Genomic DNA, 18,437 nt, shown 5'->3' with positions numbered 1-18,437 from the left:
CAGGTTCTCAGCCACAAAACTATTTCAAATGTGGCAACTTCAGTAAGTTCCAAATAGATACTAATGATGGACCTTCTGACAGGAGGAAAGAATGGAATGTCATTGCTACATATTCCTAGATGGGCTTTTTAAGTGACAAGAACAATTTATTGAGCCTATTACAGAACTTACTGAGCAACTTCTGAAAACATCTGAAAAAACAGCAAGAACTTCACAAACCTGCCATTCCCAGTCACAGCTCATACACCCTGTGCTCCTGGACTCTTTATACACAGTATTTAATCTCAAGAGATGCTGGTATCTGCTTATACCATCGTATCTATACCATGAATTCTGCCCATGCTTTAATGAATAATGAAATGGTTAATGAAATAACCCAAAATGCAATTCCTGCATGTGACTTCCAAGAGCTGGATTTACACTGGCATATACTCCCATGCTGCAAGATTTAAACCCAGAGTTCCTTAAGTACAATAATAGGTTCAAAGCAACTTATTTTTGTCTGTGGAAGGAATGATCACAAGACAGCCTGGAATGCAACATGAGGGCTTTGTTCCTGTTTAAGCATCCTCTGGCTTCACTCCCAAACAATAAGGAAATATTAACATCAAGCAACCTCAAGTCTCTGCAGTGTAGCATTTCCCCATTTTTCATTTTTACATGAAAAGAGCACAGAAAAGACATTAATTTTCCCAGTAATATATGTAAAAACCCCAGTATTATACACTTCCCCACACCAAATCCAAACGGAAGGAGAAACAGAAAACTGTGTTTTAGAAGAGTCAGCATTTCATTTCCTCTGCCTAGATTCAAAATGCTATATGGGGTCAGCCACCAACAGGATTTTCTAGCAATTTCAAATGACACACAAACAACCAAGACATTTTTTAGAATTCCTTCAGAAAGCTATCCCCACCTCCCACAGCATTTGTGCAATGACACAATTGACAACATGAAGAATTGTAAGTAATGCTACTGTAAGTTACTGGGAATTTATTAATGTATCACAAATTGGTTTATGTATTTATCCCCACATTCTACCCACAAAATTTACTTTTTTCTAATACCTATCCAATCTGACTGCTGAGCTGGGATTCCTGTTAATAGGATTTCTAATTAAAGCTGAAGGGATACCACTGCCTCTAAAGACGCTTGCCATTTACATATTTAGAGACAGTACATGGCTGTTCCACTCACCTGGAAGTCCAACTATCAACATTACAGTGGTGAAGAAAAACTAACAAACAAAAAACTAGCATCACCAATCTGTGTCCCAAAAAACAATACATTAAGCCAAGTATGGCTAAATCTATTGCAAGGTGTATTTTCAGATTTGCCTCATCAATAGTGCTCATTGTTCTACCTAATTCTGAATTAAAATAAGTAGACATAAGTAGACTGCATACACAAACCCTATAGACATCACATTTTGATCTCAAAACATCTTAAGTAATTGATGCAAATTTCAGGCTTCTGCACAGTCACTCTTGGGCATATGCAAAGTCTGCCCACTACTAAAAACTGTCTCTGTAGGACTTTCCTAGGAGTTTTTTATCTTTTATGCTTACACCTCATCTGTCACCTCCTTATCTTTTCTCCAAACTCATCCCCATTCTCCCATTTCTTCTTTATCTCCAAGTTTAAGAAAAGCACTTCAGGCTTTTCCTTCTGCTCCTTTCATGCCATCTCTAGCCTGATAAACACGACGGGAATATGCAAACCGGGGCTAACAAAAGACTTAACAATTTAACGTCAAGGAAAAAAGTGAACAAAGTGAGCAAAAAGACCAAATACAGGTAGTTTATGCAGTCTGGGAGGGGAGGCTGGCAAGCTCTCTGTCTTCTAAAATAAGGAACAGACACTACTCATGGAATACAGTTCCAAATTAAAGAGTGCTTTGAAGATGATCCAGAATGGCCAGAGATTATCAAAGCAAGAATTCAAAAAAGGAAAAAAAAAACACCAAACCCAAACCCACTTGGTGGACAATGATACTAAACAAAGCAGAAGATTAAACACACTTCTGCAAAAAGGGATGGAATTATTTTAACAAAGACAAAAGAAAAGGAAAGCAAGAAAACTTAGAAAGGTTTTAATCAGATCAGCAAGGCAGCTGTCCTGGAATTCAGCATGGCTCTGTTGGCTGTAATACTTTTGAAGATCAAATCACTGACTTAGACATTGAAAGTTTTAGCAGTATTTCAGTGCTTTGTTGTGTTTTAAAAATCTCTGCCACATAATTTGCAGCATACATTCCTAGGAAGCATTTTGTCTAAGGAGTATGAAAGGCATTTAATTTTCCATACAGGCTCTGGAGATGGGACAGCATGGCAAGGGGCCTGCAAGAAATGTTTTAAGACTGGACAAAAAAAACGTAGGTCTCATACTCCAATGAAGTGAACAGGAATCCTAACTGATTTCAAAGCTGGACCAGGATCAGAAAACCCTGGGATATTTGTACTGCTCTGTGGTGGCAGGGGAAGGAATTTCCTGGCCTCAAAGGGTGGTTACATTAATACACTCTTGCTCATTGCTCAATGGCTCCGTTTTAGACAGACAGCATAAATCAAGGTGTTGCTCTTCTTCAGCTGAATTAATACCCTACCTCAAAATCCTCCACTAGTGAAGAACAAGCATCCAGTTGCTTGATATCTGCATTGTCAAGGCCTGTATTTCTATAAAAACGCAGGTATCATTAGAAAGTTTAAACTCCTCAGTAATTCTTGTGTCAAAGTAGCACTAGCAGAGGTAGCCAACAGTACCCATTTCCTTACCTTATTTTCTTCTGCTACTATAGCATGCATATTTAACATAAGTCAATCTCAAGTTCTGCATGCAGTTCCAAAGGCACATAAATGTCAAAGTTTTTAAATACTCCCCTAACTCTGAACAGCACCATTAACCTAAAACTACTTCCCACACACTGAAAATTAAGTATATCAATAAATCCAATGGAATTAATTTAATGCCAACAGTAATTCACTTCTTCCATGAGGTTTTTTCCATCACTGAAAACAAAAAACTGCCACATCTGGGTACATCAGTTGGATTGTGCTACAATTTCCTAAATTATTCCAGATGATTGCAAAAATGTTTATTATTCAATCTTAATGTTGCATCCCTGTCCTGGGATTTTTGTAGCTTTCATTGTAATATGAGCTTCTGCAGCAAATAGTAAGATGCACAGCAGTAACTACTGCTTTATTTTTTAAATCATATGCATCAGTGTACATGGATCCAAATGTATTATTAAATAATATACAATGTTTCCTGAGTCAGTACAAATGGGTCTTGGCTTTTCCCAATTCGTAACAGAAAATGAAGGTGCCAAAGTAAAAATCTTAACCTACATTGCCTCAGGGCAACCTGTGTTCCAGTCCACACGTTTTTCCACAGAACGGGCAAATCCTCATTGCATTTACACCCGTCAAAACGCTGCCAATCCAACTGCTATAAATTAAAAACCTTTCTCTTGTTTTTTTAATTGACTCCATTTTCTTACGATACACGGTGCCGCAAAGCCAGGCAAGCATTTTATGAGTTAGCAATCAGTCTAGTTTCAAGGCCTCAACTGTCAAAAACATAATGTATACACCCGTGTTCTTCCTCTTGCTACACAACAAACCAGACCCAGGGCATTCCCACTGCTTACAGCCTGGTGGGGTGTGTAGGTAAGGAATCAAAATCCTGAATTATGGAGAGTCTTGTGGGGGGGAAGAGAGGGCCTGCCTGTGACTTTAAGACCACAGCCATATTAAAACCCCCCATTGTTGTTTAATCCCGGTACTACACAAACAAGAGACGAGCAGGCAGACTTCAGCAGTGCCTCCAGGAAGCACAGGACAAACGATGACCTTTAAATCTGAGCTCACGGAAGAGCCCGCTCCAAACAGACACTGAAACCTGCCGCTGCGGGCCATGCTCTGCAGTGTTCCCCCCCCCTCCGACAACTCTGGTCAACTCGCACCAGCTTGAAAACACAACAGAGGTTCGGCCACAGTCACGAAGCAGCAACGCCTATCGCTGAGCACAGCTAAACCCCGCTAAGAGAGTAGAGGTACCTCGCGGTGCTGAACCGTCATCTGCCAGCGCACACCGCCCCGGGCCCGGCGCGCCAGGGAGGAGGAGGAGGAGGAAGAGGAGCAGGAGGAGGAGCAGGAAGAAGAGGAGCCAGAGCTGCAGCTCGGCCGAAGGGGCACAGAGACAGTATTCGGGATAGTCCACGCAGGCAGCAATTGCAGGGGGAATTCCAATCCCCCTCTGTTCCACGGGCCCGTCTAAGCCAGAGCTCGGCAGTGCAGAGAAGGCTGACTGTTGAGCCGCACTGCTTTGATCTATGTGTCAGTGGGCTGCCACCTTAGAAACATTGCCCTTCATCCGTGCCAGCGATGCACAAAGCGCTTACCTCCGCGGGGAGCATTTGGTAGCGCCGGGCGGGACGGCTGACGGTGCCCGGGCCGCCCCGGAACGGGGCTCCGCAGGACGGAGACCGTGTGCTGTGTGTATTTTGTCTTCTCACTATGTATGGGCAGTGTTCACCTCCTCATACTCTTTGCAAGTTTGGGGGATGGAGTTTTTTCCTTCCACATCAAGTTTTGCCTTTCTAAGCCCCATCACATTAGGCATCTCTTAAAGAAGCACTTATTTCAAGCCACAAAAAACAAATGTCAATTTAAAAGAGAAAGCTGGGAGTTTAACCAGATCATTGCCAACGGATGTAAAATCGTACATTGTGTATGGTTGTGTTACTTCTAAGTAATGATCTGGTTGCAGTATGTATTAGTACAAAATTTCTCTTCCTGCTGCCCAGGTGATTCCATTTTACTAGGTTGTTTGTTTCCAAACAAAGGCTCTGGCAAACACAAAACATCAGAGCTAAATCAACAAACACTCTGCCAAGAGAGGAACTAGGGAGGAAAGCGTACCAAAAGACTAAAAATACTGAACATTACCCCAAAATGTTGAATATTGGCTGCATTTGGAAAGAAAGCATACCCTCACTTGTTAGCAGTACTCTAACCCAACTGGAAATAGTGGATTGTAAAAGGAATGGGAGCTGCTGATTTCAAATAAGCCTCATATAGATTGCGTTTTCCCCATCACAGCTCCGCCAGCATGAGTTGTAGTTTATTGCTATTAGACCCAGTTCAGCAATATTATGAGACAGTAGAACAATTGGTTTTCCTCTTAATTAATATGCACTCAAGTCTGTAAATCCCATTAGCCTTTCCTGGTTACTGCATAGGAGGTAAAATTCAAGCAGATCCTGAGTAGGAACCATTCAAGACAGTAATTCATGACAGCTTCCAAAAACAAATAGGGCAAATCTGAATTGTCTACAAAAAATTTGTCTACAGCTTGGTGCAGCAGAAGCAAGAGTTTCTGTGCATTTTACCGTAAACTGGATACATTAAAAACTTACAAATGAGTAATGAGTAAAATGGTTGCCCAAGGAAGTTGTGAATGCTCCATCCCTGGCGGTGCTCAAGGCCAGGCTGAACAGAGCCTTGGGTGACATGGTTTAGTGTGAGCTGCCCCTGCCCATGGCAGGGGGGTTGAAACTTGATGATTGTAAGGTCCTTTCGAACCCTTCTATGATTCTATGATAATCCTTAGAGAAGCTCGTTCTGAGACAAGGCAGCCAAACAAAATCAGCTACTAATGCTCTTCTCAGGAGATTGAGGTGGGATCAGCACAGTTCTGTGAAAGTTCACTCACATGCACAAGGCACCAGAGGCATGAAGATGAGGCAGTGCCATTACAGGTCTGTGTACACGCTTGCCAGGGGCCTTTGACTTTCAGAACTCAGTAACTACATCACATAACCTCATACAGACCAATAGCAGGGAAGAAAGGTTGAACTTGGCCACCAACCTGAATCTTTGCTGTCAATTCTTCATTGCTATGAAAACAAAGCTGGGTTTAAAATATAAGAAAAAAACTCAAAATCTATTATTTTACACTTTCAAATAGCTCATGTTGATAGATACAGGACCACTTCCCTAAAAGGAAACGCAGCCTTTGTTATTTAGCCCTTGGCAAAATTGGAACTGATTCTCACCAGATTCTCATTAATTTTCTGGCTCATATAGGAAACCAAATGGCCCATTCTACTCAATTAACACAAACATGTTACATAATTCGTACAGCTAGAAAAGAAACAACTTGTTCAATTTCTTATCTGATAGTCAGAAAACACTGTCAAAACTATTTTGGTCCCTTTCATCAAAGAACACTTTATGAGGTTTACATACGTTCTTCACAGCTGAGATGACAGTTTTTCAGATCAATATGAAAAAGCTGATGACTGCTTTAAAAATAGTTAAGTAGATCCACTTGCTCAGAGAAATCCTAAATGGTGCCAGTTATCATCATTCTACCTTTGCAGCCATAAAATTTAGAGCTGCTGTTCGACTGTCTCTCCCAGTGTTTGCATGTATACTCTGACCTTGTGCTACTTCCAAAACCTTCCTTTTTGTGTGCAAGTACATTTCGTTAGAGACTATTTCAGTTCACAGCATTCATGCAAATACTGAGCTATTCACACCCAAATTTTGCAGGAGTGCTTTGCAGTGCCAGAAGCAGATGTACTGGCCTGGTTCTTTAATCCATTTCACTTTGCATAATTTCCAGGCAATAACCTTATATTCTGAACTGAACCATAGGATATTTCAGTAATAAAACAGTCTGTGGTTATAAAGTATTTAAAGACAGTTCAGTGTCACTTAACAAGGAAATATTTAGTCAATCTACTACTATTACAGTTTTATGCTCAAATTGCCATGTGGAAGACCCAGATTCAGAAATCAGTCTCTGGATCCCAGGCTCAGCTCACGAAGGCCGAATACATTGTAAAGAAGATGCAATTAGTCTCCAGGGAAAGGCTTCTGCAGGCTGTCATTGGCTGTGCACCATGCAGCACACTCACTCGTGTGGATAAAAATAACATATTGAAATGGCAGCTGCTCAGCAAAGGAAGAGGATTTAAACAGGGATAAAAATATACCTTAAAAAGAGGAGGGGGGGAGGAGGTAAAATGCCTACCAAAAGCATTAAAAGGTAAAACTGAATGTACTGAATCGATGATACTTAAGAATCACCTTTGAACCTCAAGCAGGAAACACTATTTCATATAGCAAGACAACTCAAGACCATAATTATTACTCTCTTAAACAAATCAAAACTAGCAGAACCTAATCAGCTCAGTCAAGAAGTACACACTGTGAAAGGATTTCGTTAAATTTTGAAGACTTCCTACTTAAAATTTTATTATGGGATCCAAAACCTGCTGCTCTGAACATAGCATTTAAAGATGGAAATTATTTCTAAGAGACAACATGTTCCAAACTGTAACTGGTATCTATTATCATATCCATACTTTGTTTTGAAGGTGTATTTTAACATCGTATTTCTTTCTCTTGAAATCTATTACAATATGAAAGGGGGTGGTGTTAGTGTTACATACTAAACTAATGTTGAGTCAATATTAAAGCCTCTCAAAGACTCACAAGATAGGAGTGAGACCTATTAGATCATCTAAATTATTTCCATGCCATTCTGAGATTGCTCTCTACAGTATGTTTTATTAGTGTCTTGCCCAGGCTATTTTTGAAGTCTCAAACCCAGAAGCTTTTCCTTTCTGAGAGCTTCCAACTTTAGTTTAAAAGCACTGTATGCACTGGTGAACCCATTTAAAAAGCACAACAAAAAACCATCTTATAGATCAGCTTATTTAGCTGCAGGTGTTTGAAATGGCATGAAAGATTTGAAATGACAACCATAATTTGTCATATTTCTAGGTCCAAGGTTTTTAAAGATTCCTTTCAATCAGTTTAAATAAAGATGAGACAAGAAAAGTGAAAACAGGAGAGAATCTGTGTTGACATAATCCTACACCAGGATTCACCAGATGAATAAAAACCAATAGGTTTGTGATCACAGACATTTCCTCAGACTTGACTTGTGATATGTTTTCTACCACCAAGTTTTGATTTTTTTCCAGCTCTAAGTTGCTTTAACTAAAGTTATTTCCTCTCCTTCCAAATCCTGCCCTACTTACGGACGATCGCTGCCACATTACCACAACACAGCAGATGCTAGTTTGAGTAAAGATCCATTCCTAAGTATATTGCAGCAGCTAAGTTACTGTATGCTATGCCAGATAAGCAGCAAATCCAGTAAACTGCACATTTCATTATAAGCAAACTTAATGGTTTTGCCAAGGAAATCCTTGAAAAATGAGACTTCGCAACAGAGTGCTTCATGTAGGACCACATAAAATTTTCATCTCAGTTTTAAGGGTTTTTCTTTATAGTTTTATAACTATTAACTATAAACAGAATAATTTATAAAGAACTTAAGAAATAATTCCCAGAGCAATACCTGATTGATATTACTGTGTTTTGATCAGTAGGATACAACACATACAAAACTTTAGATAAACCCTAAGTGGCTCTGCAGAGGGGATTAACAATCAAGCTTAAGCAGGAATTAACGTGTATCACAACTATACATCTTCTTTGCTGACACACTTATTCCATCATTCTTTAAACATGGTAAGCACGTAAAATATATTTCAATTGCAAAGAATCTTTTCAAAGCATTTAAACTAAAAGTCTTATTACTGAGCAGAACTACCCTTGTTTAGTTACTGAGCATAAATACATATGAACCTGACTCTGCTGAATTAATATTTAAAGGGAAATTCTGTTTGTTCTACAGCCATGTCACCTTGGGTTGTTATCTTGCCAGATTTCATCAGCTAAAAGCTGGGTTTGGGCTGCCTGACTGTTGAATAGAAGGTCTCTGGACAAATCCCAGGTGCTGCAGTCAAGGAAGGGCACCCAATTCTTGGTTTGAGATACAATGCTGGGGCATAGGATGTTGCCAGACAGCATATAAAACAAAAGAAAGCAATTACTACTTGTTGTTAATAAAAGCCTTGTCCCCAGTACATAAGCAGAGAATGTATTTTTGATTTTATTTCATTTGGCATTGCTGTTACCTATCTCAAGCTCTCCTTGTCATTTCAGTAGGAAAGTGTATTTCTTGGTATACTGGGGATGTGAAATGCAAGCTGCATTTCAGACAACGGTGAATGCAACAAATGCAGGGTATTGGCAGTTTATCAAAGGTTGGTCGCTATTAAAACAAGTCAGATTACATTAACACTACAAGCCTTGATATCTTGAAAAGAAATATACTTTAAGAAACCACAAATGCAGGTTTGTTTTTTTAGTGGTCTCATGACTGGTAACAAAACTGACTGCTTAGATAATGAGCCTAAGTGTTTACTTATACAAGTAACCACTGAACTGAAATAGATTACTCATTATATAAAACTAGACTTCTCAATTTTATACCATAAGCAGTTTCTATTCAGGTTTAGATAAAACATGTAGACAATGCTTTGAATACTTTGTAAGTTGACATATTTTCAGAGAAAGATTACCTTTGCCAAAAAAAAAAGAAGGATAAATCCTAACTGCAGGTCAGTTGAACCTCCCTTTCCCAATGCTATAAAGAATTCTGCAATTCAAGGCCACAACAAAAAGAGAGGCAAAGGACTAAAAAAAACAAAAGTGATGAAATTCTCTGTGTTCTTCTCAAAATGACATAGACAAAACTCATGCTTCCCCAAGGCAGAAAGAACTATGACTTCAGCAGGAAAACACTATTAAGCAAGAAGTTACATCTCACTGCGCTGCTCGAGATGCCTGAAGTTGATCATTTTTACAGGCTGCATACATTGCATCTATTAGAAACAACACTGGCAACTTACACAAAAGATCAGCTTATGCTTGTTTCCCATTGTTTTGCATAAAGACAAACCACACTCAAGTGCTCAAGTGTTGCAATAGCTTCATGTAGACAACTGAAAAAGAAAAAAAAAGGGGAGGCCTACCCTTTACTTTTCCTACCCCAAACTGAAGTTTCTTATTCTAAGTAAGCAGGTCTTCCCAATTATTTACTGCAGGAAATAGTCTCTTTCTAAATTTACCTTTCAGTGAATCGTTTTCAGCTCTCATTATGTCAATTAGGGAGTTCTCCAGTGAATGCATGTCAAAAGTCCTTGTGCGATCCTGCAAACAAATACAGACAGAGCCAGTTTAGGCAACACACATTGTTAAACAAGACCACCTGAAACATAAAACCTTAAGGTTTGTTCTACACTACTACAGCATAAATATAAACAAATACACCACTGAAGTCAGTCTGATGTAGGAATATTAAAAATTAGGACATTCTGAAATATGAATCTGATCTACAGCTATCATATCCAGTCATTCAAGAACCCCAATTCAATACTTAGTTTGGATTCTGTGCTTTACAGTTAAACTTTCTTAAAAATAATTTCACAGTTAAGAAGTAAGGATCATGTCCCAGGAGACAGAATTGCAAGGAAAAATCATAAATTAGCTATTTCAGCCCAAATTGAAAAAAATCTAAATTCCAGAAGCACATAGAATCTCCTTCACCTCAACTACTACCTCAACAACTGAAATAATCAAATTTTGCACAGCCAGTTCTAAATATTCCACACAATTAGTACTGCTCCGAATAGCTTGGTTTACTAGGTGATAACTTTGCTCTCATTTTTAATTTATTGAATTCACAAGTTTGGTATTCCAAACATTGCTAGAATTGAAGGAGGACCCAACAAATGGGAGGCAAGATGTCTCATGTACTTTACTGGTTCATTATCTCAAGCCATTTGATGTATACTTACCAAATATTTTTCCTTCATTTTAACCAAAGCCATCATTTAACACATGCATGGTTCAGACTTTCCCAATTAAAACAATAAATTCCATGTCTTATAAATCTGACATTATGTAGTGTAAGACAACGTAAAATATCCTAGCACTGCATTATTTTAATTAGCAATTTCCAAATAACAGATATCATATATAAACTTTGAAACCTTTACAGTATCATAAAAGGTCACTAACGGAGGGAAAAAAATCATTCCCTAAATTATTCACCTATCCATGTTATCTACATATTTATACATTTAGACATTTGTGGAAACACTTGGACAGAATTTTATACATTTATATTAATCAACCTTGAAAGAAGAACTCTAACAATAGATCCAAAGATTTTACTTCATTCCTGTTCTGGCAGATTAATCTCTTAACTAAGGGCAAGCATGGAAAGTATCTGTTCAAATTAAGAAGGCAAAATGTGAGCAATTTAAGACAGACATTTGCTCTAAACTGTTTCTCCATGACTGTTGTTATTACAGCAGTGAATGTATGTTTTTTGTCCTTAACTCTAGCTGTGAAGCTGAAATTTCTCCAGAGCACACACACCCAGCTTTGAGCATTTTTAAACCAGTGGTGAAGTAAAAAACTGTATTACACAAAGACTGTTGTGTATCAAGTTATAAAGCCCTTTACTTCCAGTGATGACATGCTAAAGCAGTATTGATCGCAGTGTTGCAAGAAGTATTCTTTATATCAGACAATGATCAGTCACCTCAGACTTTAAATACCTAATACAATTTTAAGGGCAGGAACCCACTAACTCTTGAGTTCTGGTCCATTTCCAAATTCATAAGTTACATTCTGACCTAAAATGCTATTCTTCAATTACATTTTCTAACATTTTTTTCCTCTCTTCAGAACAGTTTATTACTGATACAGAAGAGGTGAACTCTTTCTACCCAGATATGCTGCATTTCAAATAGCATTAGAAAGACCAGAGTTTGGAACCATTTGCTTTATTAGTCCAGCCCAATATCAAATTTGCTATAAAAAGCATAGTGCTGCCCTGTCTCTGCACAGCATTTCTTTCCTTGGTCATTTATATTACAAATCTCTGTGCCACACCTTAAAGAAACTTACCACAAGCATTTAAATTCTGTGTTTTACTTTCACACATTTCCTACTGGTTTCTTCCTTTCCCAGTAAAACTTAGTTTATTGTTTTGGTTTATATATTACTAGTTCATAACTCTTTCAAACTCTATTTACACTTAAATAACTTAGCAAGATGGAGTAAAAATCCTTGGGTCTGCATCCTAGGCCCATTAGGATCCAGCAGCTGTGTAACTCAGGAATGGATACTAGAAAACAATCGCTACATTTTCAGCAGTCCTCACAGCATGACAAAAATAGCCTAAAACACAGGTAGGAGCATTTTCTGAAAACGTGACATCCCTCAGTAGCTAGTCCTTCTTCCATTCCGACTGTCATAGGTGTATTGTGTTTCTCTGTGTGTAACTGACCTCCAGTCCAAGCCATGAACAGCTACAAAACTGTTATTTCACAAAGTGCAGAACCTTGGTACTAGCAAGTCTTTGCTGAATTTGTGGCACTTAACATTTCAGTTGTGCAAGAGACGCGAAGGAAGAAACCGAGTCCAAGTCATTTCTAGTTCGTTGTGCTGTATACACACTGCAGTATGATGAGCCCAAAGATAGCCCCTTGTCTGTAACATACTCGTATAGGATGAGCTATAGTAATGAACAGGGAGGTTTGCTACAGTGGTAAGTTTCTGATTTTGAGAACAGAGAGTTCAAACATTTGAAAAAGAAATTTGAATTGAACTGGTTTGCTGATAGGAACACCGCATCTCCAATGGAAGCTTTTTCTGGTGAGGAGTTTATGGTTTTCCCCTTCTGAGTGCACCAGCTAGTTGTCACTTTTGTAGTATAAGGTCACTAAGATTCTACTAGTACTCCAAACATTTTAAAACACAACCCTGCACACTGATTCAAAAGTTTAATCGGTCATATTCCTACCTGCAGCTATCAGCAATCACACAAAAAGGAGGACTGGCTGAACTGTGGCCCACATTCATAATCGGGCCCTCCAGTGGTTCCCATAACTTGTACAGCAATAGAGAAGACTGCCATAGGATAGAGCATCCTCAACATACTGGTATGCTACTATCCATTTCTTGCCTGTCTTTCCAACAAAAGGTCTCTGTGCTTACAGCATATTTAATCATCTTTGTCAGTTCATGGTGCTGAATTGCCCCAGCCTCAGCACCCTTGGGAAGACCCCTTTTTCCTGGGTTGTTTGAAACAGTTTGCTCCTCTATGTCTCTGCTTATCAATTAGAAGTTGGCAAATCATGCTAAGCACAACACTAAGAGCCACTATTACTGTTACATTGAATTTGGATATATTAATATATGAAATTAATGCAGCAATCCACATCTCTGGAAATGCAGCATAATTCAAGAACTTGGTATATAAATAAACAAAATACCTCTTATCCTATGAAAAGATGTCAGTCATGTATATCCGAAATAAAGACCAGCCAAAATGCTGTGCCTATCTGGTTCAGAGGCTTGCACAGTGCTTCTTCTAAAAGAACTCCATTAATGGAGTTGACTACTTGCCCCAGTGCCGAAAGGGTTCATGCTACTAGAGAAAGTCACCACTGGTAGTCTGAATTTCGGAGTATTTTATGTTACTTAAAGGCCTTTGATAGTGAGACTGCTTTGAAAAAAGTAGCACAAATTGTGCCTGTCTTAACTTCCAAATTGACCTGTACATTTTATCAGAAACACATCTTATATCTGAAATGCATATATATGTATTATATAAGCAACATAGACTGATGACAGGCTAGTGGTAGTGGCCATATTGTTGAACAAACTTGTAACTCTACATTTAATTCCATAACATCAGAAAAGCTGTAACAGTCAAGATACTGATCATTAACTGGCAACTAAGGTGAGATAGATGTTAGTTACGAGTTGTAAAGCACATAAGCCACACTGTACTTGGGGAAAAAAAGTAATGTTTTCTTCAAAAGACTTCACGTAGATAGAATTAGTAACACTATAGTGGTGCTTTTTTAATGGATCAATTCACAGGCTTGCAGTGCTTTGCATGGAGCTGGATTCCTTACTGTAAATGCTTACTTTTTGATTTATTTATAAAGAAAAGATACAGGGGTAATGACAGACTGGACTAAAGCAGAGTATGTACACTTCAGGAACAAAATTGGTAAATTACAGCCTGCTGTTATTTACCCAGGTTAATCACAAGAACTTGGCTTCATGCAAGTTTGTTTAGAGCATCTCAAAGTTTGCTTTATCAGAGGGCCCAAAGGGCACACACATTTATCCTGGGGAAATAGAAGTCGGGTAGAAAGACATCAGGTTGAACACAAGGCCACAAAACCCAAACAAATAAATAAACCAAAAAGAAAGAAATCAACCTGCAGTCTTAATACATGACTATGTTGAAAATGTCAGCCAACATTTCAAAAGACATTCATCAACCATAATGTTGAATAAGCAGTACTGTTTTTGCAATAATATACAAGAAGCGACAGCCCATCTGGTTAAGAGAAAGCTGTCAAGACTAAATATTCTACATCAGCAAGCACAAAAGTTTTGAACTATACACTGGCCACCCCTGTCTAGAGAAAAATAAAATTATTCTGATTCTCCGACCGCATAGAAATCATTTGTGAGTATGTTCAGTGCTCATAATAATGCAATCTCATCGTTACAGCATGGAGAGAAGACCTCAGGACTTATGTCACAACTTTGTCGTTGGATCCAGACAGCATGGGCAAACCACTTTACCTCTGGGACTGCTCTGGTTTCCCCACTAGCACCCAGACAGATCAGAGTTCTTGTAAAACAATGAAGCCACTTGTAACAGGAAATCATTAAATTCTGAATCCTATTCCAATTTTATTTTTCAAAGTCCAAACACATGTCATTCCAAAACCAAAGTCAGTTGGTGCTAAGCATATAAGCTGTATATACGGAGACATCCTCATCTACAGAAGAAATTAAACATGAATTTTTCATGCACTGGATGATCATACTTTACACTTAAAAATTATATACCTAAATTCTACTGCACATTAGAAAAATATACATCTAACTTAAGTATTAAAGTGCAGATTCATTATAGTTAATCTGCACCCACAGCACTGTCATCACCTGAACAATTACAAGTCCAGAACCCAAGAGTTTCTATTCCATGCCTCCCAGCATAGGCCTCCCAGTGCTAAAACCCCACACTGTACAAGTAAAGCCTGGCAAGGTATGAACACTGGCTGGTAGCTAAGGGTATGCATGATCTTATACAATCTGATTTCTCTGAAGACTGAGGCATCAGTAATCATGCAAAACATGCCATCACGTTAAGTAATTTATTTCAGGCGATTAAGCAATATGTATTATGGAGTAGGTGTAGTTGTAAAACTGGGGCTTATTTTATGTATTTAAATCTTGTCAAACCAGAATACTTGTGAAAATTAGAAAACTCACAACTACGTTTGCTACCCTCATTATAGCTTGGGAAGCCTGAAACTTTCTGAAACCTTGTGAACATTTCCCACAATTCAAATGCCTTGTGTCTCAGGCAAAGCAAACCATGTAGGGAGAGGTGGTATTGTAGGTACTAAACACAAGTTCCATGTTTTTCTTTTAATTGCAAAGCAAATTTGGACTTGATTCTGCTTTTGGGTAAGCTTCTCCTCCTTCCCACCACACTGCAAATGCTGTATTCCAGCTTCCAGTCCAGTATCCAGTGAATTAAAGGCTTTGAATAAACAGGTTTTTCCTGAAAGGATGTTGCTGTATGCTGCCCTGATCATCTTTTATAGCTTCACCAGGGAACAATAAGAAAAAGCTGGAAAAGTTAAATGACGCATAGAATAGGAGTTGTTTTGGGAGGGAGCACTTCTGGTTTAGTAAACTTGAACTTTTTTTTTTTTTAAGTGTTAGAAATTATAGACCTTTATAAAAACTTCCAGTAACATGTCTGATGCTATTTTAGCCACATACTAAGTTTCTTATGTATCTTTATTTTCCACAATATCTTGTGTTCTCAATCTTTAGCTGGGCTGCTAAGTATGCAATTTTCAAAGCAAAATGCTTAATAAGAGTACTCCTTTTAATCTTAGAAAAATACAAACATAATTCAAATAGCTTCTAACAAAAGCTCTTTTTAAAAAGAAACCCTGAGGTCAAAAACACACAGGAGGGCCAAAGCCGAAGTATTAACGTCAGTAGTAAGTTTATAAAACAAGAACAGTGTTAACTTCCACAGTACTTAACTTGTGCATGTCATACCACATTAGACTGCTTCTAATTCCATAGATCAGTAGCTGTGGGGAACAGCACACAAAACACTAATTAACTACACAGCTGATGTAGTTACAGAAAAAAGGGTGAACAGACATTTAAAAATCCAGCTTCAAGTGTTTATTCTCCTTTAAAATGATAGCTTGAAATTTCTTGGAATGATTGCTGCTGCTAGAATAAAATTCTGCAAAACTTGCTGCAAAATAAATAGCCTGGTTTTATACAACCAGCCATCACGATTCCCAAAAAGGTTCTTCAGAAACAAAGAATAAATAGTAAAATAGAGGCATGGTAAAGAAATCTATTTGCAAAATTCCCTCAAGAGGAAAGATCAGCAAATGCATTCAAGAGGTTATTTTTTACTTCTAGTACTCTGTGCATTTGTTTAACACACTTATTAAATCAACCCGTTTCTATGGGCAAACAAATCATGATGTACGGCTCAGAATTCAAACACATTCTGTAATCACGTATGTGTTTTCTTAAACATTCCATATCTGCCTGGGGAAAGAGAAAGTCTCCCTGGCACAGCCCCTCAATGGACTTGAAGGGGTGATATATCTGGAAACTAGCCACTGCAGAAGAAAGGAAAAAACATTTTGAACAAGTGGATAAAATGAACTGCTCTCATGGACAGAATTCTTTGAAATGGGCAGTTATTTTCAAGGCTGATTCCAGGAAGAAACACAAATTATTTTTAAGCATTTTTACAGAAAGCTGAACACTATTGCTTAACTTGCTTGTGCCTTCAAAGACCAACACGAAAAACATCATCATGCATTTGAAGACGAGATCTGGAAACCTGGAAATGCCTATCAAAGCAAGATTTATTCATTGCATAACAGGCAGGATGTTCCACTCTCATGAGGAAGTGCAAGTACATAGCAAAAGGAAAGCCAAAACAATCTTGAGGGCATTGCTGCAGTAAAATGCAATTACTGAGCACTTACTTTGTCAGTGCTGCTGGGAGAGAAGTAGAAGGAATTATTTTTAAAAATCAGTAACTTTTTAAGACGCAATAGTCACAGTCAAAGCATTTTCATTTATTAATTCTCAGGGAAGGCTCTTCTATCCAAAAGACACGTTTTTTTTTAATTCAGAAACCATTTTTTCTTTTGGAGACCATTTCCTTTTCAACTGAATGCACAAAGAACAATGGCTTTTCTCTTTTCAAAAGATCTGAAGGGGGAAGCCTGCCCAGTGGCTAAAGCACAATATCAAAACTTAATTTCATTAGCAGATCTGGTAACAGTCTTCTCTGACCTTGCTTCCAGTTCCATCTCTGCAACAAGAGGTTCCTACAGACATGCTACTTCTGAAATGCTAGGAGACAGAATTCCAAAGGAAAAACACTTGGAACAAAAAGCACAATGTTTTTCATGCAGCTCTGAATACTGAGCAAGCAATCATCAGATTGCAAGATTATCAAAGAGATCACCACATTATTTTCCTTTCAGCTGTGCCATTTGGAATGTCCACTTCATTGCAAGCATCTAAGGGCCATGGGCAGAAATATCTGAAGTGAGCAGTAGTTCACATTAGTGGCTTATAGGGACATTATGCAATGTCGCTCTCTCTGAAGAGGAAACGAGCACTTAGACTTGGTTACCCTAAGATTTTCATCAAAACATAAGAGTTCTGTGTTTCACCAAGTGCTGAAGCAGAGGCAACCTTTGAGGAAAAAGTGATCCCCAAATATTTGCAATTGCTGGTTTATATCTTGCCTTCTAAAGAAACTAATTTTCACTAGATTGCAGCAACACTTGTTAATGATTTAAGCAGCAAAACATAAATATTAAATGAAAGGGATAGTTGTATCAAATTACTCCATTATGTTGCTGCAGCAAAGACAGCTTTCAATTATTTCCTAAACAGGAATCTAAGAAGATTCCAGTAACAAAATAGCCTTATCCAGTACATGACTGCATCACCAAGGATACTTCAAATATATACCATGAATACAAATATATAATAAGCAGAAGTCCTTATTTCTGTTTGAAGTCAGGCATACAATCAGCATTAGCAAAAAAAAACAAACCAAAAAGACATCAAAGGTCCAATTTTACATCATTTGTTTCCAGCGATTCAAAAATTCTGTGTGCTTTCGACACACAAATGACTGAGGGGCCAAAGGAGCTAAAGATTTTATACAAAAAGAAGGTTATAAAAAGCAGTTGTCCAAGATGGCTTCAAAATCAATCAGCATCTTTGTAGGTCTGCAATGCTGAAGTCCTGTTTTGCTGCCCTGCCCTTTTCTTTGCAGAAGTGATAGTAACAGACTGGAAAGCAGTTCGCTCCAACACTTTCCTTTTCTTGGCATGAAGGAGTGTCAGACTTGGTCTTGACATGTACAGCTTCATCTTAGTGTTT

The 18,437-nt window shown here is 38.2% G+C and overlaps 1 protein-coding gene across 6 annotated transcripts in view; it reads right to left on the bottom strand.

Annotated features, from left to right (window-relative positions):
* Positions 1 to 18,437, bottom strand: part of CPEB4 (cytoplasmic polyadenylation element binding protein 4) — a 43,112-nt gene that overhangs the window by 19,989 nt on the left and 4,686 nt on the right. For 4 of the 6 annotated variants that reach the window (XM_061456676.1, XM_061456677.1, XM_061456679.1 and 1 more), the window contains exon 2: positions 10,001 to 10,082. In XM_061456676.1, the coding sequence (XP_061312660.1) occupies positions 10,001 to 10,082 (82 nt within the window). Of the gene's footprint in view, positions 1 to 10,000; positions 10,083 to 12,231; positions 13,506 to 18,437 lie in introns of those variants that run through there. The other 2 variants (XM_061456678.1, XM_061456682.1) reach the window with 2 other exon arrangements.

The sequence above is a fragment of the Pezoporus flaviventris genome, unplaced genomic scaffold (genome assembly GCF_033815535.1).
Source record: "Pezoporus flaviventris isolate CSIRO_AGI_PZ_B2104156 unplaced genomic scaffold, CSIRO_AGI_Pfla_v1 ptg000023l, whole genome shotgun sequence".
NCBI lineage: Eukaryota > Metazoa > Chordata > Aves > Psittaciformes > Psittacidae > Pezoporus > Pezoporus flaviventris.
Note: the sequence above shows the minus strand (reverse complement) of the source record. Positions and strands in the feature narration are given on the sequence as shown.